Source organism: Physcomitrium patens, chromosome 5, assembly GCF_059467195.1.
Source record: "Physcomitrium patens ecotype Gransden chromosome 5, ASM5946719v1, whole genome shotgun sequence".
NCBI lineage: Eukaryota > Viridiplantae > Streptophyta > Bryopsida > Funariales > Funariaceae > Physcomitrium > Physcomitrium patens.
The window spans coordinates 11,482,251-11,507,023 of record NC_143414.1 but is presented as its reverse complement, the minus strand read 5'-3'; the positions used below and the strand labels follow the sequence as shown (position 1 = coordinate 11,507,023).

At 40.0% G+C, this 24,773-nt stretch overlaps 2 protein-coding genes across 9 annotated transcripts; one reads left to right on the top strand and one right to left on the bottom strand.

Annotated features, from left to right (window-relative positions):
• The first annotated feature begins 2,654 nt into the window (after positions 1-2,654).
• On the top strand, positions 2,655-9,443 carry LOC112282439 (TPR repeat-containing thioredoxin TTL1). 3 transcript variants are annotated; one of them, XM_024520014.3, is made up of 9 exons: positions 2,655-3,941; positions 5,022-6,186; positions 6,350-6,860; positions 7,021-7,216; positions 7,421-7,815; positions 7,969-8,077; positions 8,209-8,413; positions 8,577-8,683; positions 8,798-9,443. In XM_024520014.3, the coding sequence occupies exons 2-9, from the start codon at positions 5,139-5,141 to the stop codon at positions 8,948-8,950; spliced, it is 2,724 nt and encodes a 907-aa protein (XP_024375782.1). In that variant the 5' UTR covers positions 2,655-3,941; positions 5,022-5,138; the 3' UTR covers positions 8,951-9,443. The 3 variants fall into 3 exon arrangements, with proteins under 3 accessions (XP_024375782.1, XP_024375784.1, XP_024375783.1); XM_024520016.3 differs by having other exon boundaries at positions 2,704-3,941; positions 5,109-6,186; XM_024520015.3 differs by having other exon boundaries at positions 3,803-3,941; positions 5,044-6,186.
• Positions 9,444-15,031: 5,588 nt separating this feature from the next.
• Positions 15,032-23,485, bottom strand: LOC112282709 (uncharacterized). Of its 6 annotated transcripts, none has more exons than XM_024520694.3 (16): positions 23,139-23,485; positions 22,776-22,883; positions 21,557-21,923; positions 21,000-21,183; positions 20,690-20,758; positions 20,406-20,504; positions 20,195-20,274; positions 19,801-19,995; positions 19,105-19,617; positions 18,554-18,794; positions 17,587-18,290; positions 17,366-17,450; positions 17,082-17,133; positions 16,195-16,244; positions 15,837-15,884; positions 15,032-15,573 (listed from the first exon to the last, which is right to left on the bottom strand). In XM_024520694.3, the coding sequence occupies exons 3-16, from the start codon at positions 21,841-21,843 to the stop codon at positions 15,397-15,399; spliced, it is 2,784 nt and encodes a 927-aa protein (XP_024376462.1). In that variant the 5' UTR covers positions 21,844-21,923; positions 22,776-22,883; positions 23,139-23,485; the 3' UTR covers positions 15,032-15,396. The 6 variants fall into 6 exon arrangements, with proteins under 6 accessions (XP_024376462.1, XP_024376465.1, XP_090106640.1 ...); XM_024520697.3 differs by having other exon boundaries at positions 19,801-19,986; XM_090250514.1 differs by having other exon boundaries at positions 19,801-19,986; positions 21,000-21,170; positions 23,139-23,484.
• Between the last annotated feature and the right edge of the window lie 1,288 nt (positions 23,486-24,773).

Sequence of the window (24,773 nt, the reverse complement as noted above, 5' to 3'; positions counted from 1 at the left end):
ACCAACCCCACATTTCATGCATTTTTACTTCAAGTTTTTTGTACTCTAGAGTGGGGGAGGGCTTCTTATCCAAGCCTCCCTTTGCTAGAGGCTCCCTTACCTTTGCAAAGGATCTTCAATAATTTCTCGCCCCCTCTCTCTGTCTGGGCCTGCTTCATAAGCTTAGGATTAAATCTGACAGGTCCAGGTGTCATTGCCATGACAGCCTTGATGAAGGGGGCTGAAGCCTAACCATAGGCTCCAAATGCCTCTTTCCCCTTCTGAAAGGGACTCTGCTCCATATGCAGGTTCTAAAGCACCTTGCTGCCCTCTCTGTTGCAGGGGAAAGGGATAAAAGGAAAACAAGGCTTTGCTCTTGTCCCATCGTGCTTTCATCTCTTCCTTGGATGAGGAAACGAATTCATTTCCTGCATCACGTGTTTTTTTTTTAGAACTACAGCTTGTTTTGAAACAATCCGTTTGCACAATAAAGAGGATTCTCTGAGTATGTAACAGTTATGATTCCTGAACATGGTTTATCACTAACCAACACGGGTTTAACACCAGTTGTGCGACCTAGCTTTGAAACTTAATGGGGGTGTTAATTTAGGAGGAACCTGTAGCTTTTCATTCAAAAGCTGCACACAACATTCAGATGCCTTGCGGGAGATAGGGGGAGGAGTACAATGATGCACACCAGCTGGTTAGCAATGACCACAAAATAGCGAAAAAAGAGTGAGTCCTGGGGGCTTTCTCTCGCTCTCTGAGGGTGTCCTGGATAAAAATAGTCACCAGGTCTGCCATCCGGAAGCAGCCCTAGGGCTTCAGCTTATTCCAGAGCTGGCTGGAAAAAGAAAAAAGATAAAAAGAAATTGTCGGAAGCCCTTAAATAGAGGTATCCTTAATTGGGTCCGTAAACTTATCTTCCCAATTATGGTCTCCAGGTGAGGGTCACAGAGAACACCTGAAATGAATAATTCTGCTAAAGCCTTTGTCTTGTTAATTTTGGACTCGAGGAGAAGGGGAATCTGGCTCGGGAACGACGGGAACATATGGGAACCACTCACGTGAACTCCGTCCATCCATTACTTCATCCATCATGTACATAATCATTCATCCGCATCAATTGTGAAGAGTGTAAATACAATATTTCCTTCCGCTACAACCCAAATCTATTGTATTGGCCAAGCTCAGGATACAGGGGAAGGTTGGGGTTTGTGTGTAAAGTTTCAGGTCACCAAAACTCTGACATTATCGGTGCAAAGTTTTCATCCGCTCGTGGGGGGAGCTGGATGGAACCACTTGGAAGCCATTTAAGGTATAGGAGTCACTCACTTGTTTGGTGGCACTAAACTGTTAAACTCCTCCCCCTTCATTATGTGCTCTTCCTGCAACGAGGATTATTAGCAGGGAGGGAGGGAATTGCTTCGCAGTGGAGACACAGTGGTTGACAAACGATGTGCAAGGAGGCACCGCAGACAGACTAATCGTTCATTCGTCGGCGTCACCAGCAAGCTTCTCACTTCCTTACAGGGGAAGAAGTCCGAGAGGAAGCTCGACTGTAGTGGAAAAATGGTGCTTCCAACTGGATTATACAGAACGGAATGATCGTTGTTACCGAACACTTTCATTTGTTTCCATCCCCCCCCCCTTTAAACTCTATGTATTTACTCAAATTCTCGTGTGAGTATGCGTGGAATTCATTCCACAGGAAAAATAAATAAATTATTGAACAATTGAACATGATGAGGCAGAATTACTACTACCATGTAAATTGTTTTCTCCATCGGGGATTTGTGTTCTTTTTAGTTTTTTTTACCTATATTTTTACTTTAATATCAACAGTGCCAGATGGAAAGTAGCATACAAGTAAATTCCCATATGTTCCTATATGTAAATGAGAAAACAGTATTTTTATGGAGATTGTTGAAGTGGGTAACTGCACCTGAATATTAAATGACAGCCTTTGCTAGCTTTTTGCACCTGGAAGAGTGAGGAGAAGAAGACTTAGCATGTGCATTAGGTGCAAGGGGAGCTGGTCCCAGTGATGGAGAGGGGGGGGGGGGGGGAGGGGCAGGCACTTTCTACTGAATTATTTGCTCAGCGACCTCACTTGGTGGGTCTTCCAGAGTGTGACACCCTCATGGAAGTTGGTTCAAATCTCAACTCCCCAGATTCAATCAAAGGGCATCTTTGAATGGCATTGCATACGCTTTTCGTGGGTTCAGCACCCTTTTCCCCCATCTGAACAGCAACACATGAGCTGATTTTCATCCAATTAACACAAAAACATAACCACTTTGTTTTGACAGATGTTCACATCTTTCGATGCTGATTTGAAATAGCATTCACACACTTCCAAGCACAGTGCACTTGGGGTCAATCATCCATTCGCTTGATCCAGCTCACAGACAGCCACAAAAAGGGCATTCACGATGAATGTAGCGCCTGAAAATGACACGAAGGATTGTTCATTCATCCACCTCGAGGAAAGATGGAGTCGGGCCATAGCGTTGGTTGGGATAGGCCGGGGGAGGACTACATTGTTTTTTATTTTTTAAAATATTTTTGTTGATTTTGCTATATTTTTTTATTGTGTTTTTATTTTCCTCTCCCATGCAAGGGATGCCAGGCTAAGCCAGTTTTAACTGGGTCTGGCCTGGCCTGGTCTGGTCTAGCCAAGGCTCTCAAGTCTAATCTCTCTCCTTTGCCTTGCCAAAGGCAGCTTCTGCGTGCCCCCTCCTCTTTTGCTGTTGTCTCTGCCTCGCCTTTCCGGCTATGGCGAGCAGGTCTGCTCTGCCCCGGCACGTTTCTCCCTTCTTTACATAGCTTCACTGCAATCCAATGCGCTCATTTCTGTGCGCTCCCTCCCTATTCCATGTTCAATCAAGACTTTTCCCAGCTACGTCGCCACCACTGCGCGTTCACTCTGCTGCAGTCTTTCGAAGTTTTTCTTCGTCGCATTAGCGGTGTAGCTGTGGTTTAGTTGATAGCACAGGGTAGCAGTGTCGCATCCTTCTTTTGCTTGGATTGAGAGGGATCGTAAAAGATTTGGAGGTTGCAAATGGGGCGCAATTCGGCTACCGAGGAAGCTCGGTCAGGGAGTCGCACGGAAAGAGGATGACGGCTCACTTAGCTGAAATTTTCGATTAGGTGGAAGCTGAGGGGGAGCTGTAGGGAATTGTATCCTATTCAGGACGAATAGAGCGTACTTCCGGGTTCTGGATCCTCTCAGAGACGAAGAGGAAGGGATAGTTGCGGTATTTTCACAGGGGATTGATTTAAATTGTTGTGGGAGCTCTTAGAGCTTGCGGAAAAGTTCGGGTTCATACGGTGTCTCAGTTAGAAGAGAGAAAAACTATGTGCCTGCGTGCATTTTCGGATATCGAGCTGCGCTTGCCGTAATGTCATTTAATTGATCTCGAGCTCTACACATTTGCTCCCCCTCTCATTGCCTTCTGGCAATGTATCTGCTACATTCACTGTAGCGTTGAATGCGTACCTATCTGCGCTTACGTTTTATCAGAACCGAATCGTTCTCTTAGCCACCGCGCATCTGAAGCACTTTCTTCTTAGATGTTGAAAGGTGGAAAGTTGCATCCAATCCTGGTGCCATCGGCAGTAGCGATACTCGAAAACATATCAAGCCTTCAAGTGATTTGTAAGCTTGCGGAGGACTGTTTCATGGGGCAGGTTAATCCTGGTTCGCTGTGCGTTACGGTTGTTTAGAAGCACAGCTATTTTGTGTTGCTGCTCCTCTCGTTGAATTGCACATCACCATCTTGTAAAACCTCGTGTCAGTAGCAATTAGCACCGGAAACGTAAGCAGACATTTACCATCTCATAGGGCGCATTTGTATTCGCGAAACGGGTCGGATAGTTGAATCGCAAATATCTGTCGTTTCTGTTCTAGAGCTTTGGAAACTTTGCATCGCCCAGTGAAACAGCCATCACAGACAGTGGTAAGTGTCGTTTTTATATCTGTTTTGCTTTGTTGTGTTTTGTTACGTTATTTTGTCATGTTGTTTAGTTATTTTGTTTTATTTTATGTTCGTTTTTTTTTTTTCTTTTTTTTCGAAATGTTTTAATCTTCGGCCACATCATGGTTAACTTGTTAATGTGACTACTCCTTCCACTCTGGGTATAGTTCACCCATCCTTTCGCCTAATCTGTACTATTCAGTAAACGAATGTAGTAAACGTAGAGTTGAGAACTGCGCTATGTTAAGTGATTTGTCTCTTATCTCCTTCTAAATTACGGATTGCTTCACAATCCTGTCAAACATTACGAAAGTTTGGGCTTGGGTTCAGGAGTATTTCGACTGCAAGATTCCTTCAGCCATTGATTTCATTTCATTTTTCTTGATACTGACCACAGTCTGCTAACACGTCCATTAGGTAGTGATTCATAATTATCCGAGTGAACCGTATGTGTAATTTGTTTCTTAATTTATTTGTATCTAACCTCTCGTTTCTTAACTCTTAATACCCATGGGAATTGGAGCACTAGCGATTTGAATATTCGATACTGAAATCTGTCCATTTGAAGTGAGTAAGAGAGAACAAGTTCGTGCATACCAAGAGTGAGTAGCGAAAGACTGCACGAAGCACTCTGATTCCTAAGTTGGCTAAGAGCGTTGGAAACCCATGATAAGTCTCGCTCAATGAATGAATCATAACCAAAGCTGTAGTCTGCTAATTTTTGGTGCTGCCAATTTAAATGCTTTATCTCTTGATTGAAGGATCTGTTTACCCTCATGACAAGTTTTTAACTACGACAAGTCTTTATTTAAGAAATGTATCTGTTTATCTACTCAACTTAGCATCATGCTTATTCATATCATTATTTGGAGTCGGATCCGAATGAAATCTTGAACATTTCTAACATGGAATCAGATCATATGTTGATCGACCCCTTGCGTCCGACATGTGTAGAGGTTTGACAAACCATGAAGTATTCAGTTTAAGATTATCAGTTTTCAAGTCTGTCAGTCGTCAGCTATCCTCGCTGACTTCCTCTGTTTCGTTTGTGCTGACACTTAGGTGATGCTGACATACATAGCAGTCAATACTTCTGCTTACAGATTGGATCATTGGTGTTGAACCGCCTGATGTCTGTGGTCTCACAAGGTACATCAGCACACCAGCTTCAGATGCGCAATGGCGGAGATTCATACAGAGAAAAAGTTTAGCCCCAGCAGTTTCAGTGCTTACCACGGGGGAGCTCTCAATGGGAAAGTGTCTGGAACTACTCAGACCGGGAAGATAGACCGCTTTCAGGGATGGTCTAGGTTCAATGGGGCTCATCTCGACGAGCCTCGGATCAGCAGCTTCTCAAGGGAGGATTCTTTCTCGTATAGCTCTCTTTACAAAGAAAAACCACATGAAAGCGATGTGAAAAAAGACCAAAGACAGAGCACTGTAACTGCCGGGAATGGAAATGCATCCAAAAGTTCCTTGAGGAACGGTTCCAAAGCATGTAGTAGCAGCCATGAGCCTGTCAGTGCTGTGGTTGATGTATCTACAGCGGAAGGTAAAGCTTTACGCAGCAGTGGAAGTGGTGTTCCTCCTCTAGCCGGAGGATCGCCGGGCGCCAACAGATCTGGTAATTCTACCCAACCGAATTTGAGAGACGAGAACAGTGCTGCCTCTTCAGGCCTAGTAGTGCATGGGAGGAGCAGCTCTAGCGATGACAGCTTAAACAAAGATCACCACGGTACGCATAGACGTCGAATGTCTGATGTTGGGACTGTTACTGTGGATTCGTTGTTCAACGGAGAACCTCGTAGAAACGTCAGCGGAGAGATGTCTTCCAGCGGAAGCAGTACTGGTGGGAATACTCCCAAAGTAGGTAATGACAGTTCTCCATACTGGAGTCGGAGCGACAGTGGCCGGTTTTCATCCAAGGATGGAAGCTCATGGTCAAGTAGTAGCCCCTCTGTCCTTAATTTGAAAGTCAGCAGCAGTCCTGTTGTGGACAGCCCTAGTCCAAGGGCAAGCACCTCTTCCAGTGGAGGAAGCTCAAGAGGGAGCTCAGTTGCGGGTAGTCCTACCGTGGGCAGAGCAAGCAGTACTGGGAATTTGTTTGGAAAAGCTACTGGTTTAGCACCATCGGAGTCTACCCCTACAACCAATTCTAGAAGCAGCAGTTGCAGCATTGGACAGTTGCGCGGAGGGTCGTGTAATGTAGGAGCGTTGTCAACATCAGGTAAAATGAGAACCTTCTCATGACGCATGTGTCTATTGTTCATCTGACCTCGATTCTATTGTAAGGACGACAATCGTTGATGACCACAATCTTGGTCTCTGTTTTCAACTTTTCATACTTGTGATTGTTTACCCTTACAGGTTTTTGTGGGTTGGTGTTGCAGGAGGAAATGCCAAATCCGCTGTGCCAAATAAACCAGCCCAGAATGTGGGTTTTCCTGCGCCTGTTGGAATCATATGTGGGCCTAATCACTCGAGACTCTCAATTGGAGGCGTTACAGAAAATGGTGGAAAATCGAATGGCACAGCAGTGAAACCCTCTTATTCCCCCGTGAAGCCAGATGGGCTAAGAGCTTCAGCCGATGCTGGGCGTGGAAACATAATTGCTGTTGGAGAAAGCTTGTTGATAAAGCGAGTGCTCGCTAGTAGTGATCCTGAGGAAGTCAAGAATGCAGGAAATGATCAGTACAAGAAGGGGAGTTTTGTTGACGCGCTCTCTCTCTATGACCGCGCTGTTTCCTTGGCTCCAGGCCGTGCCTCATACAGAAGCAATAGAGCAGCTACGCTTATATGTCTTGGTCGGCTGACGGAGGCTTATCAGGAGTGCGAAGAATCATTAAAGCTGGATCCTCAGTATGTGCGTGCCCTGCAACGGCTTGTGTCCTTATGCATAAGGTAAACGCTCCACTCATGCGAATTGATTTCTTGAAAAGTGTGCATCCTGCAACTGTAAATGCAGATACATCTGTTGCATACTGGATATCGATCTATTATGATTTGCAGGACTACGTAAATTAGCTGTTGATTCTAACCCTACTTATTAAATAATTTGCAGATTAGGTCGAATAGAGAGAGCAAAGAAGATCGTAAAATCCAACGGTCAGCACATTGAAATCGGAGACATTCAAAAAGTGGATAAAATAGAAAATCATTTGATAAAGTGCTTTGACGCTAGAAAAGCTTCTGATTGGAGCACCGTTATAAGAGAAAGCGAAGGTGCCGTGGCAGCTGGAGCAGATTCTGCACCTCAGGTCAGGGAGCATATTGAGGCATACCTTATTCAAGTTGTTCTAGTCCATTTTGCATGCAAGACATAGGAACGTCGGCACAGGTTTCTGTGCTCTTTCGTATCAGAACTTGGAGCTGAATATTTGGTGCATACGTGTGATATATTCTGTTCCAGATGAACATGACTCGTGACTCTGTTCCTCAAGAATTTGCGTTCACTATTGCAGATTGTGGCTCTGAAAGCAGAAGCCTTGGTGAAGCTTTCCAAACCTGAGGAAGCGGATGCAGTTTTACAAGGTGCTCTAAAGGGGGAGAATTTGATGAGGAAGTCTAGTAGCAGTTCTGCTGACACGAACATTCTGTGTGTCATGGCTCAGATTAACATGTCACTAGGCAGGTTTGATGATGCAGTTACAGTTGCTGAGAAGGCAGCCCTTCTTGAACCGCATAATCCTGAAGTCTCAGATCTTCTGAAAAAAGCACGAGCCGTGGCTACTGCTCGAGCTACTGGTAACGATTTGTTCAAAGCAGACAGGTGGTTGGAGGCGGCTATAGCATATGGTGAAGGCTTACAATATAACCCCACCAACGCAGTATTGTTGTGCAATAGGGCAGCATGCAGGTTAGTACAAATCTCGGGATCACAAGTACCTGCTTTCAGCAAATTCTCTTCTCGTAGGCGTGATTAGCAGACTAACAGACTTGGAGCCAGGCTTATCCAGAATGTAGTTTTCTTGAGATCATGATTTATTTATTTGTGACCTATTATTTGCAGGTCGAAACTTGGTCTGTATGAAAAGGCTATTGAAGATTGCAATGCGGCTCTCGATGCTTACCCTAATCACTTGAAGGCTCTTCTTAGGCGAGGTCATTCTAATTCCAAGGTATTTATCCGTGAAATGAAGTTCTCACCTGATAGCTTTCTGCACTTACCGCCTGTTCCTGTTGTGAACAGTTTTGTCAAGTTTTCGCTGTTGCTCCTGTCTTATGTCTGTCGCGTATTCATGGAGCGCAGTTGGAGAGGTGGAAAGACGCTCTGCGCGATTATGAAATATTGAAAAGGGAGTTGCCTGGGGATGCGGAAGTTGCAAGATCTTATTTTGATGTTCAAGTGGCTTTAAGGAAACATCACGGTGAAGGGATACTTCCCAAGTGGTTCGGGGGTGAAATTGAAGATATCACCAGCAATGATCAATTAAGAGAGGCTCTCTCACACCCTGGTATATACTGTGAAACCCTCCGCACGCTTTCTCTCCCTCATTCAACGACTTTATGATGTTCAATTGGAATTGTCTGCATTGGATATATTACATTTGCATGCCTTCGCAAAACATGTCCTTTTGGTTTAAGTTGGCTGAAGGATTCAAGAATTGGTCCAATCAGGCATCGCAGTAGTGCTATTTAGTTCGACGTGGAGTGAGCGGTCCAGGCAAATAGTTCCGGTCGTGGAGCAACTCTGCAAAAAGAATCCCACTGTGAACTTCCTCAAGGTAACTTTTTCGTTCTGCAATGTGCATGCAGCAATCCATTCATACTTTGCAGGTCTGTCCAGCAGTCCTTCGTTATATGTCTATCTGAAAGTTGTTTGTCCTATTTGCGTGAAGGTGGATGTTCAAACCAATGCATACCTGGCAAAAGCTGAGTCAGTCGAATTTGTTCCCACGTTGAAGATCTACAAAAATGGATACAAGGTGAAGGAGTTACTAGGCCCCAGCCAAGAAACTCTTGAGCATGCTGTCAGCCATTTTAGCCACTAGATGATTATCCTCCATTCTTTAAAAACATTTGATCCAGAATATTTCGTTTGTCAGCAAAATAAGGGCATTTCAAGGTAGGATCCATCTGTGGCGCCCCTGCCTGGGGATCCGCCTGATTGTTTCTCTCTCTGAAAGGCCCCAACCTGCTCTGTGATCTTGCGATTCTGGCAGCTTTTTGTTGCGGCTGCTCGATTTTTCTCTTCATCTTTCCTATCCTCAGATGCAATTTTTTTTTTTCTGCCCAGTCTCCTTCTTCACCATTGATGGTAAATATATAATGTGATTGAGATAGCAGCCCCACTCCTTGTAAAGTGAAGGTTTTTAGTGACCTCTCTTCCATGTATAAGAGCAAAGGTTGTAATGTTATCTTGCTCCATTGTTGCCTATGTTGAGAAATCAGCTACTGCCAACCAGCCCTTGTATGTACAGAGTTGCTAGCATCAAATTCTTTTTGTAAGAAATAAATCGAGGATACATATCCTCTCTTGTGCAACCTGATTGCTCTTCAGAAAGAATGGGTTTGGTGGACCTTTACAACCACCACTGTTGCATCATCAAGATTTCTTTTCCTCTCTGCTTGGGTTTGTATCCAAAATTCTGGATGAGCCTACACACTGCTAGCACAGGTGCACAATGTTATCGTCATCCATCTTCATCAGGTGGGAGTGTCGCCCAAAGCTGGACCAACAGCAGAAGACAGGTGGTAGCAGCCCCATTCTGGAGTTTTGAGAAACTGGTCCCAGATAGAAAACTGTTTTCTGGTGGAAGCGCCAACCTGGCTCCAGCTCCCACTGCAGATGATTTTATGGGCAATCTGAGCTTTTCCCAGGTTGTCTCTGGGGATGTTTCCACAAATTCTCATCCTTCCACCTGGCACGCGCTTAAGTATGCAGCCCTATGACGCTGGCATAGTGAATAGAAATGTTGCAATCCTTAGCAATGCATAACAGAGACGAAATACCTAATTGAATTTGATATGTATATATGTTTGGTTATTACTTCTTGAGAAGATTTTTTAATCATGCAATAACCTCACATATTGGGCCTATTTTACTAATTTCATTTATTTGACAGTATTGAGATTCTATCAGATGGTCCCAACTTCAGAGCTTTGCCAAGGGTCCCACTGAATTACTCTAGTACATTGTTACCCTGAGCTGGGATGAGGGACCCCCTGCTGCGTGCCCCCCTTTGTACATGGAGTGTCATTCCCCTCTCTTTTCAGAAAACTTACTACTCATCTATAGTAAAAGCTATTAATTGTCACTGCAATTTTCCTTGATTAAATTATTGTTTCTTGATTTGGGATTTTCTCCTACACCTTCCTCAAGTGAGGTTGCATGTATCAACTCACAAGCATTGAGTTTCAAGCTGGTGGGAACTTTCTTGTGATCAGTGAAGGAACTACAATGCTACCTTCACTGTTTTGCTAGAACACAAACTTGAACATGTAAGTTTTTGAAATCTAATTTTTAACAATTGGGCTCCATTATTAGTAACAGAACAACTCTCTATGACACAACACAAACAACCCGTAAAGAAATCCACATCTTAAGGAAATACACAAACACACTCTAATTTCCAAGGTCATACAAATTCCAAGTTCACAAAACTTAGAAATTTTCTGTGACCCTGTAGTGGCTGATGGAGACCATGATTCCCATGTATCAAAACCTTGATCATGCATGGACTTCCACCAGGGTGCTGTTCTGGTAGTGGTGGTGCCAGTAGGCACCATGCACAAGTGATAATAATAATGAGGAAAGCCTCCAAAACAGAGACTGGTAAATAGAGCCATTAAAGAGAAGGGTGATGGAGTTGTGGGGTGTGTATAGAAGTAAGTGTCTGGCTTTCTTTCCTTGATGACTGACTGACAAGGCATCTGCAAGGGACCACAACCTGCAGAGCTGAGGGCCCTAGTGGAGTAGTAGTAGTAGTACTACTGCTACTGCAGCAGCCAAGCAACACAGCAGACCCCCATTTCCTTCCTTACCCACTATTCCTTTTCCTCTTCTTCCTTCATTATCTTCATCCTCATCATCTCCTTTTCCTTGTTGTCCCCAGCTCATCAACATGGGAGTGTTGCTGCTGCTGCTGCAATGCCCACATCGCTGGCACAGGAGTAATGGAATGTGGGTTCCCACTCAGAGAATCCAAAGTGCACTTGGTACCTTTCCCACAACTACTTACTCCTGATTTTGTTGTTGCAAAGGGAGGGGAGTTCTGTGCATCAAGAGCACAGCCACTCAAAGTCAGTCCCCAAGTGTCTCTCTGTGTAAACCCATGTGGCTTTCCTTTGTGTACTGCAACCCCCCACTTTGCACATGGTGTTGATTGTGTTGCTCTTCCACTTGGGGAAAAAGAAAAAGACCAGTGGCATCAGATAAAGATGTATATATATATATATATATATATATATATGAGTACTTACTATGCATGTGGGTGATGCTTGGATAATTCAATTTGAATGCCCCTTGTTGTCATGTGGGGTGAAGTTGAACACATGGGTAATTGTCTTGTTTGTCCAAGGTTGCACTTTCTCCTTTTTCTTTATTTATTTTTAATTTTTTATCTGCTGTGAATTTGTAATTTTATCTACTGGCAATGGGTGTGGAAGGTGGTAGAATTTGAAGGTAAGAAGTGTGTTACTTCTAAATATAATTGAAAATTTAAGAAACTGTTTTCGAAACATGGATTGTTGTTACTACTGTTAATATTATTTCCCATTTACTTGGTGAGGGGTCAGAGATCAGATTGTTGAAGGCACTTTTGTGCCACATTTCAAGGTAACATAGGGAAGTTTCCCTTTTAAGAGAAACCTATGAATTGTTAATTTCTTTAGTTATTATTTGAATTTTATTTAATTCTATCATATGTAACTTGACAATATGAACTCAAAATATAGTGATGTTGATAATAATAATAATAATAATAATAGCAATAATTCCTGTGATGTTACATTAAAGAAGAAGTAGAGGCTGAGTTTAGGAATCAAAAATAACTACATTACATGTGATTACAATGCATCTATCCTTTGCAGTTGACTAAGTGGTCAATTATTTATAAACAAAGAACTTTTAACAATTTGAATCTACTAATGATCTCTTTTGAATTAGTTATTTAAGGAAAGTTAATGCGGAGCTGGTTCGGAAAGTAATTAGTGGCACTTTTAAGCCAACGAAGATTAATGGAGGCTGGAGAAAGTAATAACCGAGCAACTTCTAGGATCTAATAGATGCTGCTAGTAGGGTTATTAAAGATGCCTTGAATTTTTTTGAAATATTAACTTATTTTAATAAAACCAAATCTTGAATTAATATATGAAGTATGTATGTCTCTATTTAAAATAAAAATAAAAAATCAAATTTATTAGCATTCGTCATGATTACCGTCTCCTTCCTACTTTCAATTTTAAAATTTCAAAGTTGTTTTTTGTTTTTTGTTTTTTTTTTCAATGCTTATATTAATGGCATTTCCTAAAAAAGGAGAAGAAAAAGAACATGCATAATGATTCAAGTTATGTGCATGAGTTGGAAAGAATCAAATTCTTGATATATATATATATAATTTTTAATTTGAAAGCAGCTCTCTCTCCAAGATACGTATATTTCATTTATGTTCATACGTAAATGAAAGATATATGTTCATACATGATCTTAAAGACACTAAATCATTGAATCACATCATGATTTAAAATTACATTACTTTTTGTTTGATGGTGGTGTATATATTGGTGATGTAAAAAGACACTTCTTTTTATATCATTAACAATAATTATTTTTATCTTCACCAAAAAACAAAATCCTTTATTCATTGCAAAAATCCATTCAAAGAAGAACCTAACTTTTGTTTAAAAAACAAACAGTATGTGGTGGTTTTATGCATGCTTTTGATGTTTTATTCAACTGTATAATATGTACGCTTTTGGATCAAGATCAACTTTCTTTAACATTACACTATCGAAAGTTATTTCTGACTAAATTATAATACAAAAGTACACGTATTTGAATTATAAAATCATATTTAATGTTAATACCTTAAATTCAGTTTGAATATATTTTGAATTATTTTTAAAAAATTAATTCATACTTATTTTCAACATGAATTATCAAAAAAATACTATAAATTTATTCACGTTTTAAAAATAAACCATGTATTATATAATAAAGCCTTTTGAGAAATTTATGTGTTTGTATACTAATTCAGTGATAAGACACAATGATCAAAAGAAAATTAAATTTTAGTGACGTACTTAAATTCTTTTAAAACAATTCAACATTTAATATGTTCTCTAATCTGGCCCAATAAATACTGGAGTGGATATAATACTCTAAACTCTGGTTTAATTTAATTTATTTTTTTATAAATATAATATGAGAAGATACAAAACTTTCATCTTAAAATTAACTATCATTTTTTTTTTTTTTCACAAGATCAAAGCATATATTTAATGAATTCAATTTTTTCTGCAAAGGTAGAATTGATCTAAAAAGCTACAATTAACTTGATCATACTAGAGTATTTTTTTTTGTTGTATAGTGCTTTTGAAGCAATTAAAGCTAAAATTTAAATTTATGCAATAGTCTAGGAGCCATCTACTATATCTTGATCATTACATTATTGGAGCATAGTAAATTCATTGTTATTTTTTGAATTTTACAAGTATAAACAAAAGATAAGATATAAAAGATTGATATGTTAGAATTACTTTTCAACAAGTTGAGCATAACTGCACCAGAACTAAACCATTATTATCAAATTGTATAATTTACTCTAAGATTAAATATAACATGTTTGTTGCAGTTATAAATTAGTCACAAAATTATTACTTATTTATGTTCAGCCAAATATGAGTACATTAAATAATACAAGATTGTCTATTAATAAATCTTCCAAGAAATAAAATTAGAAGTCAACAACAAATAAAAAATCAATGACATTATTTTTATTCAATCTTGTCAATATATCATTTTGAGACAACTTCAATTAAAATTGGGATTAGAGTTTAATTTAGCATGCAGATTCTATTAAAATAGATGTCTAAGAAATAACATCTTTAATAAGAATAAAATAAAAAATTGTATAAAAAATAAGTATTTTGTCTTAGATAAATATTAAATAATGGTTTTTATAATTTAATTCTTAGTCTTTAAAATCATGTATGTATTTAATCAAAGAATATTCTTAACAAGGTTTGATGAATTTTATTTCATTTTAATTTTTTATTCTTGTCTTTGAATTAGAATGTATTTTTATTAAACTTTTTAAGAATTAGATTAGCTCCATGCTTCATTGCAATAAGTAAAACTTGATTTTGAAATTTAAAAATTAGATTTTGTAGTTCAAACTCTCTCTACCTTGTCCACATTATGTTCGTGCATTTTATTTGTCTTAGGAGGTCTTTATACTTAATGACCAAGGTGAGAAGCCACAACTTTCTATGCTAATGATTGGTTGAAATTGAGAAGCCTCACTCAGTAAGCTTTCTAGTCAAGGAAATCAACTTTATATTTAGAACTATAGTAATAATAATAAAAAAATGATTTCATTCATTTTATGACATATTCTCAATTTTGACTATTGCCAATTACCAAAACTTCTAAAAACAGTTCTTTACCAAACATATGACCTTTGTAAAACTTTTGTACAATAACCTTTCAAATTGGGCTTCTGAGTCCAAAGGCTCACTTAAATTGCTTCAAATAGAGTTGAGTCTTGTAAATCAAACGAATCGCTTTACATATACATGAAAGAGACATAAGACACGTGATTTTATCTTATTTGTAATTTTTTAAGCTCAAAGGGTCCGTCTCTATTATTAAAAATTTGCAACTATCAAGAATTCCATTGGAGTGGTTGCGTTACTGCAGTGATGGTGGCTATCTGTCACAGCCAGCCAGCAAATTTGTCTCAGCAGAGAGGATCAAACTTGAGCTTACAAATCAGAACTTATTGGAAGAAAAGTTCTGATTATCAGGCGTGCAGGCAATTTGGGGGCAGCCTTGAGTAAAAGTAACTGACGCTATTGGTCAGAGTAGACAAAACGTATTTTACGCAGACAAAGACTTTGCGACTTGGAAATGAAGAGAATATTTCATCAGGAGAGATGTTTCACCACAATGGTCCAAGCTTTGGAGTCAGTTACATTGATAAGAAAATAAACCTCGCATCTACAAAATAAGGGTCAACTCTACTGTGACTCACTCCACTCATATCGACCCATACAAAATAGGTTTTTTGATAGTGTAAGAATTCGATTCAAATTATAAGGAAATGTCTTTGTGCCCACTCGCAATTGAAATCTTACATGTATCTTCTACTCTTACAGTACGAGGAATGAACCCCACATGACAGTACAATATTCCTTTTCTTAGAACACACTTCAAGAACTCGACCAGGCGGGAAAAGAAGAGTTTCTGAGCATTGTTCCTCCTTGTGGGTGCACGTTAGACAAGTTGTACAACAGCTGCCACTCGAAGGGAACCACCCTGCAGAAGCTCTGGTAGTTCATCGAACAAGAAAGCCGTTCGCCAGCCCCACCCTTTAGGTGCCTTTGGTAGCAATGTCCCTGCTTGGGTAAGGCTTCCAAGTGGAATCACGCCACGTTTGGCTGGACATATCAGCTGCAAGGCAGTAAAAGTAATAACACATTTATTACCGCACTTGCCTTAGTACCACACAAATATATTTCATTTGGATCATGCTCCACACAATATGGTACTGTAACAATGTATCACATAACGAAATTAATCGTCTACAAGACATCAATTGCTTCGTTACAACTTGAATGCACGAAAACTGAATGAATATCATAGCCGTCTCGTCTTCTTCCGACAACATTATTTTGACAAGATTAGAGCTAAAGTGCTCGGGGTTGAAATCTTACTTGGTACCGAGCTGTCACCTTTTCTCTGGTGTCGGTGTAGAAGGAAACCTACACCAAAACAATCGCAGTTAAAGACAGTACGATAAATCATAATAAATAGTTGTCGGGTATGTGATTGGATAATCATCTCTATTGACGAGGAAAAACTGAGATTATTTATTTGCTCCCTACAACAATGTGTTTCTAGCATACTTGATTATTCTCGGTGGCAATTTAGGGTCCAAAATTGTGTCAAACTATGTGATTAATCAGAGCTCAGAAGAAAAAATCTAAGAGATCATCTGAGAGTAAATAACATTGAAAAGATTTTCTTAATAACGGAAAACCTTTTATATCCCCTCATCTGTAAAAAGCCCACCTTTCTGTGAGGACCCACGTCCTCTGCTTTGCGCCTATGCAGGAAAAGACCTGAAAAACATAATTTCTCAGTTGTGAACTCCTGGAACCAATATGGCAAATCTTTGCCACTGTCATTGTGGAACAACCAAATTCGAGTTACCCCTAAATGGACCCGAAAAAATCTCGGAACTCTAAGCAGGTTAAGTTTTCTCGAGCATCTGTGGTCTACACACAGGCCTGTGTAACGCTTTTATAAATCCAACAATTAGACGCGACACAGCGAAAGGTTATCAATGGGACGCCAATACCCTCAATTTTCAAGTAATTCTAACAGAAGTTCTGGGTAAAAACGTCTGCAAGGGTCAACATTTCGATCTCAAAACATAGTTTTGACATTTTTCTTCTTACATATAGTACGAAACATTTGAATGCGTTGTTTAAACTGTTACCACATATTTTCCTTCAATATTTTAGAAAAAATAAAAAAATAAAAATTACTTATGAACTTTGTAGGTTAAAAATGATTTTTCTACATTTGCCATTACACTTCAAACACAAATCTTCTATGTCTTAAATATTTAGAATGTGCTTTTAAGCTTCACTTGCTTTACATCTATCGATCAAAATTTGTAAAACATCTGAACTCGAAATCTCTCAAAATTGCTCTCATGCCATTTTGAGGTTATTAAGATTCCTACAAAATTAGACAGAAAACTAGTCAAGAAGCAGTACATTTTGCCACGAATTTCCATTTTGAGTCAACCCAATTGCATCACAAGAGTAACTACGTTGCCCACCCTCCGCAAAAAGAAAAAAATAAAAGTCTAAAATGTCCGTTGTGCTCTATTGTCAATCCTTTTAAGGTTAAGAAATGACGATCTGCACGTTTCGGGAAATCATGATTACCAAGTGTGCGCCTCCCCCTCGGATCTTCGTCATTGAAGGCTTGCACACTGACCTGATTCTCACAAAAATCACCAGAATATCAATACTAAATAGAAAGATATTGTAAGGATTTGCAGTACCTATTCCTGATGAGCTGCTTGTACACCAATTGACATCAAATTACTCAAATACGAATTGGCTTAGACACTACTAGTGAGTGTTGAGGTCATCATTTGCAGTGCAACAACCTTGTACTTCAAAATTGAAAACACGTGGTAAAAATTAATAATTTTACGAATTCTTACCTTCCACAAAGAACCGCCATAGAAAGCTTCTGGTGAATGCTTGGACTGGCCATCTTGGAGGCGATTCACATCTTCAAATTCAACCCTGCAAGAAGGCTCGAGGATTGTTATCTCATACCGACCGTTATCCATACTGAGTGTAATACTTAAAGTCCACAAGATTTATCAAAAGCAAATTAAACGTACTTTAGAAGTAACATTTTCAAGTTTTAACAACTTACCCAAACCGGAACGGGGGAAAGCTGCGCAAAGGTGTGTTCAAATCCAACTGTATGGATCCTCCTCCACCTGCTTCATATTCCTTTGTAGCAAGATCTTTGTCGATGCTCACATTGCTCAGACTTGTATCAATACTTGCAGGCTTTCCTGCAACTGATGAACCCTCAGTCCTTGAGGTGAGATCTGGTTGAACAGGGCTTGGAACACTAGCTGAAGCAGTGCCTCCTTGAGTGGGACCTTCTGGTGCATAATGCGCCACGGCAAGGTCGCGTCCAATAAGATCAAGCCTTACATCCGCTTGATTATTCCCACCTCCACTCTGCTGAGGGTTTCCTCTTCCACCATACGCCCCTAAGGTGGGAATGTAGAGGAATCTAGGAGCCGGCCAACTACCAGGAGCTCCGAAAGTTGTACCTCGACCGACACCTGCTAAACCATCTATTGTGTTGCGAACATGGACTCGACCAGCAGACTGTGAACTGACACCAATTCCACTACCTGAGGTGCCACCAATGCCCTCCGCTCCAGGAAAAATCCCAGTGGGTATAGGGTCTGTACTCTGACCGTCGTCTCTGTAGAGCAGACCTGATATTCTACTATGCGCATAACTTGGGTTGAACTGGCGGCAACTGCAATTTGCGTACACTAAGCTACAACTCCTACAAGTGTCTGCAGCAATTGTAAGCACTTGCTGACGTAAGTGTGTCTGCAATAACAAACATTATCAGGTGAAGAGCAAGTACATAGATGACAAAAAAGTTCATCCTCGCATCCACCAGACCAACAAATCAATATTCATAGAGGTCTAGGGAAATTAGTTTGGGTTTCAATTTCCAAAAAGTATTTTAAGTCATAGTTCATTGATTGCCCTACTAACCTGCAGAATTGGTACAAAAGCAAGGATAGACTCAAAAGTATAATAACGCCAGAATGTGCTGTGAATGCTACATATGATCATAAGCACAGCACCTGTAACCACAAGCTATCGGCGACTGCTTTGCATGGGAAACCCAGCTCCTCCAAACGCCCTCGCATATAGAGCAAATCATCGAACGTCATATGACAATAGAGAACACCTCCCCCTTCGAACACTCCTAAGAAAGCCTCCCAATCTTCGGCAATGCCGCAATTTCCATTGTTGGGAAAAGCTTTCTTCATTCTCCTCTCTACTACTCGCCCACCCCATGAAGGCGTTGGGCAAGCACTATCCCTGGTGCAAACGGACACAACTTAGTAGGCAGAGAAATACAATAGAAAAAATGATTTGAAGTGCTGAAAAATTTGCTACAAAAATATGTGCCAAGGATTCAATACTGCTTCGAGAGAGAGAGAGAGAGAGAGCGAGATGCTATCTTCATTACTGTCATTAATAGGTCGGAAATTGGGACGAAGTACAAAAATTCCATTGCCATAAGAGAAACTATTAATAGAAGCTAACTTCCATATGTACTATGAATGTAATCTTGTCTGAAAGAACAGATATAGCCAAAAACAGAACAAGATTGGCTGAGAGCTCTTACCTTGACCATTGGTCTTGCGGTACTTTACTACTCGGCGACGAAGTTGTCTCTGGTGATGGTGAGCAAAGATCATGACCAACGTGTTCACCGGTTCGAGGGGGATTCCAAGGTTCTTCAAAGCCGAACCGTCCACAAAACCCAGATTCAGCACCAGAAAAATTCAACTGGCCAGGAGTAGAACATGTATCCCCACTCGTGCAAGCTTCTCCATCTTTGCGTATCTCAATAAAAGCTTGTGATGGATCTACTTCCTTTAGGGGCTTTCCATTCAGAGCCTCCAAACCATGATCACACATGCATACTGGCGCTCCTAGACCTTGATTACCTTGTGCAGAATCGCAGGAGTTCAGATTCAAGGAAGTTGAAGGAGACGAAATTCCAGCAGAAAAATTGGTAACTGCTGAATCAACGAGTTCGAACAAAATATCGTGCACAGTTTTTGCAACTTCTTTCGTAGTTGGGACTTGTGCACCCTCCACCGACACGTGACTCACCTCTCCATCTGATGTCAACCTGAGCTCAAATTCTAATGGGTTTCAGCACATGTACTATTGTACCCCAATGCAAGCTGACGCATGGAAAGCACGTGACAGTACAACATTATCACGAAAAAAGAAGCGCAGAAACAGTATGACACTTTCTTTCAAAAAGACCACAGCAATAAACTCCTGTGCAAAAATTCAATGGTAGTCCGACCTAGAAGCAACTTTGTCAGGAGTCTCTTCAAGTTTCTGATCCTTGTCAGCAGATGAAACAGACAAAACTAAATCCTCTGTTGCAGGGTTCCCTTCAATAGGCGAGCCCTTCGATTCAGTGCCTGGCATCTGAGGCATCTCGAGCACCACACCACGAGCTGCCAGAACATATGATGCAAGCTCAAACCTGCCATCACTAAAATACCATGTTTAGGAAAAGTTTTCTTTTTCTGAGAATCAGTTTTGCAACACTTATCACTAAATTGAAACTTACAAATTTGACTAAATGGACATCACTTATTCAGTGATTTTCAGATTCGTTCAAAATCTAGCTACACTTTGCTTAGCTAATTACATCACAGTGCAAAACAGCGACTAAGAGGCACATAGCGCACCTCTTCTCTTCACTCAGCACCCAGAGTTCATCAGAGGTCAATAGTTTCCTCAAGGTTTGAGTGGAAAGCTTCGGAAGAATCTGCAGGGACAAACCCATAGCTTGAATTTGTCGTTCACTTCAATGAGAAAATATTGGCGTGAGCAACGTCGTCTTTCATCATAAGGGTATATTACAACCGCAATCATGACTCAGTTGTGGGAAAAACTAACCTCCCGAAGCTCAACAGCTCCGCCACGACAAAGATAACCCCAACATGCCTTGCGAACCCTTTCACCGTGTACTCCATAATCTTGGCTTTCGGCAAACGCCTGCCACTCCGCGGACAAATGTTAGTGATATCAATAAAAATAAATAAATAAATAACCCTCTGGCTGCCTTTTTGAATTTTAACAAACCAGAAAACACTGCAAACAACAAACCAAGAATGTACATAATCACTCCCAGAGATGAAACTGGACCTTTTGAAGCATTCGCCGGAACAAGAGCAGTTTACCTGATAAGCGAGAAAATTCTCGGTATAAAGCTCCGAAATAATGAAGTTCGTGCAAAGAGAGCATAAATCCTACAAAGACAAGAATCACAATGAAATATAAAAGTTGGGATTTTGTGCCAAAACGTGTATAAATACTCAGTGCAGTTCAAAATTCACAAGCATGTCAGGAAGCAACTCAACAGCAATTGCGGGATATCATGGCTCTCTAAAATAAATGTATGCAGGTGGTTGACACATAGGCACCAGAAGAAAAATTCTTGTGGCTTTTGAAGGCAAATGAGGTTCAATAAGATTGTTCCCATCAAGTTACCTGAAGATCGAGGAAGGAACCAGCAGCAAGCACTCGAAAGGCGTTGGTATCATCGAGTTTTGGATAGTGTCCATACAAATAGGCTAAAGCGGTTTCAACAGCGTCCGCATTCACGTTCTCATCGTCTATTTGTAGCGTCACCTCGGGAGCTCCTGCCTCTCTCCAAGGACCCTGCAGCATGTTTCTGGATTCAACCAAAATAAATATATAAATGCAAGATTCTCCTAACTTGTTAACAAACATTCTGATGCGCTAAGTACAATATGCACTAACAACAGAAAAGAATTTTCCCAGCTTGAAAGGAAAAGAAACAAGAAATTATCCGCAAACCAGATTATTTTAGCCCACAATTTATTTTTTCACAACCTGTTACCACCCATCAGTGTAAGCATATAATCACAAAAGAGACTGTTGGATAAATGAATACTAGCATCAAAAATAGTTATAATTAGCGAAGTCGGCGACAAAGCAGCTTGTAGCTTTTCTTCAAAATCTTTCTCAATGAATAGATGCAGAGCATGAATATTTAAGGTTAGCGGCAAATATCGGATCCTGACCTGAAGAAGGAGCTCCGAGAGAGTAGTAAACGGTGCAGCAGGAAAGTGCGCCCCATTGCCTTCACAACGATGTCTGAGAAAGCTTTTGATTTCCATCCTTCCACTTGCACATGCTCACAAAGTGTCCCCAAATTGCTGTCGATGTTACGCATATTGAGGCCATTATCGTTGTCTGCCAAGGTTACTGGTGCCATTGCAGGTGCAAGCGATACTGCATGCGAAGCGTAGGTGGAAGACTGTGAGTGAGTAACCCGTTGTCTCCCACCCCCTACATGAAGAGCCTCCATGTTCGCTAAGATCCTGATACAAACTTGGTGCCTCCGCAAATTTCGTGCTCATATATCGATACAGCACCTCCCGATGAAATCTGCGATGAAAAGGCCCTCACGGCGTCATTCTTAGCGTCATATCTAAAGCGTTTGCTCACTGTTAATCATTTCGAATAGCGTCTAATTTCGACTCTGATGTCACGAAGCCAGACGCAGATATTCACTTTTCAATCTCTAATTTCAAACGTGTACAAGTACAATATGTATTCATTTATTTGATGGAACGATAAACCCTAATTGATTGAAAATGAGACTTGCATGTCGAATCAAGGCAGAATTCTTGAGTTGCAACACCTTTGAAGAGAAACTATACTCGCGAATGTCGTTCAGAAACATCTAGTCAATCACAATCCATTGACGCTGCTGCTCCATTTAATTGTGCATGCTATTTAAAACAAATCAGTAAGTCCAAGAAGCGATTTGCTTTCAAATTGTATCATATGATTTCCTTGCATGCGAGTAGTACTGGACTATCACTAAAATATAATCTCTAAGACTCCAGTTCGAGTCGACTTTTTCCCCACTTGTGTTGAAGATCATAGTTCGCATGTGAGCATGAATGAGTAAAGTCAAACTCATGTTAACGTCCGCACAATATCACCAGGCTCATTCGAACCCACTCTGTGATTAAGTTGCAAAAACTATAACAAAGAAAATGTCACAGACGGTCTAATCTCGCACCAAACACTCTTGAATAATTGAACAAAACCGCCTAAGCCCGCGACGCCTTCCAGCAATAATGTAGTTACCCAATAATCCCAACGTTGCATCCCATGGTCCAGCAAGAACCTCGTAGTCACTAGAATCGGATACATGTGAATGATAAACAAATACCGTGAAGAAACACAAAACTATCAGACATCCCATTGAATACGCAATGGATGAAGTACCTGAATTCACGCGGAGTACACTAATGCGGTAGTTTACACATTTCTTCTGCCATAATCTACCTTCCCAACGATCCACGATCGACGCTCCATACAAAAAGGTCAATGCTTCTGGAAAACGATTCAACCTCATGTTAACCAAAACCATCCCCTACCAACACTCAACCAGTCCCATCTTCAATCCTCACTGCCCCATTATTCCACCTTCAACCCCACTTACACAAACCCGATCCTTCCCTCAAATTAACTTCTCTCGCAAACATAACTGCTCAACACCATGTTCCAAAAACCCACATCACATTCAACCCAAGGAATTTTCAAAATTCACCGCCTCTCCCAGATCCTAAGCTTGGAGGCTCTTCTTACAAGCGCAACTTTCATTGCTGAGCTTGCGCTCCATGAATGCTTCACGGGATATCGTGTCATTTTGCATCAATCGAGCTTCTCCCACTTCTTCAATCATCGCCACCATTCCACGATGCCCTCCTCCACTCCACTCCCCTTTATCTCTGCTCTCCGCTCCTCTCACACAGATCACAGGCATCACCAACACAGCACTGCAAAGCCAATGCTGGATGACACCAGCCACGCCATGGCTCAAATCTCAGCAGCAGCAGCAGCAAAAGGGACGATGATTGCCCAGCAACCTGTGATCCGAGGAGGAGGAGGAGGACGACGAAGGAGGGGGAGATTGCGAAGCCAGACGCATCCGAGCTCGGGCTTGGAAGTTGTCCCTTCTCCTCCTCCCGTCTTTGCATGCGCTTGAGTGGGTCCTGTGACCGTCCACCCTGGCACCGCAAGATCTATGACCAAGGGCCGGTCTTGGGAGCGGGGTTCTTTTTGGAAACTGACGTCACTAGTGGCATGTGTTCCAACGCATGGATCCGTTTTTTCCGGCATTCTCCGAAAGTGCACTCGAATTCTCAAATTTGTAACCAAGCTTTTGCAAAAGATACCTCACATTCTTCAACAACAACAACAAACAAACACAAATTAAAAACATTGAAAATATTAAAAAGTATGTTTTTTTGGCTTAAATTATAAAGATTTCACAACTCTCATTCATAGAATACAACAATGTCCATTGTAAATGTGTGTATTTAATATTATGTAAAAATAAATAAATAAATGTATGCATCCAAATACTGAATGATGACTATTTCACTTTATTTTTTCTAAATTAAAACCTCGTTTTTTATGAACATATATTTTTAAAATTATTAATATTTTTTAAAATATTGAACTCATGATCTGTTAATATAGTGTAATTTGCATTTGTTTGTCTGTTAATTACTGGTTTGCAAATAATCAATTGGGAGGGGTAGAACATATGATGTCTCCCTGTGATGATTAGGTTAATTGGTCTTGGGGATCTTGGCTGAAATCTTAGAGGGTGTGCATATGGATACCTCTATCGTCACAAAGACCATGATAATATTGAATTGTAGCATTATTACGTGTTGAATAATGTTTTTCTTATTCAGACATAAAATATAATATTTCATGATTGTTTATATGAAAACATTTCACATTATTTATATTATCATTTGTTATTTCATTATGGATTATTATACATCAATACCTTGCTTTAACATATTATTTCCACACAAGTTAAGGCCACCATTGTTGGATATACAATACAAGAATGATAAAAAAAAAAAAAAAAAAAGAAAAAAAAAAGAAAAAAAATATAATTGGACTAAAAATATATATAAATATATTTTTTTGCATAATCGATGAAGTTCACAAAGATAAAATAATAAGATTTAAATCCAAATTTAAATTGATAAATCATTATATATTTTAAAAATAACTATAAAGCACATATTATTAAATTCATTATATAATTTTTATTTTTAGAATTGGTTTTTAAAAAATTATAGAAATGTATTATTAAATTAATATCTAATATATGTTCTTTAAATTTTATTTATAAGTTTAATCAAATATTAAGCCACTTATACTAGCACAATTGTTAATTACTTACAAACATATAATTTA

Coding starts and splice junctions, on each gene's coding strand:
- LOC112282439 (XM_024520014.3), top strand. CDS start 5,139: ATGGCGGAGATTCATACAGAGAAAAAGTTTAGCCCCAGCAGTTTCAGT. Junction 7,816..7,968: donor TGCAATAGGGCAGCATGCAG/GTTAGTACAAAT, acceptor TATTATTTGCAG/GTCGAAACTTGGTCTGTATG. Junction 8,684..8,797: donor CCACTGTGAACTTCCTCAAG/GTAACTTTTTCG, acceptor ATTTGCGTGAAG/GTGGATGTTCAAACCAATGC.
- LOC112282709 (XM_024520694.3), bottom strand. CDS start 21,843: ATGGAGGCTCTTCATGTAGGGGGTGGGAGACAACGGGTTACTCACTCA. Junction 16,245..17,081: donor GAGGGGGAGGCGCACACTTG/GTAATCATGATT, acceptor TATGTTTTTCAG/GTCTTTTCCTGCATAGGCGC. Junction 15,885..16,194: donor ACGTGGGTCCTCACAGAAAG/GTGGGCTTTTTA, acceptor GTTTTGGTGTAG/GTTTCCTTCTACACCGACAC.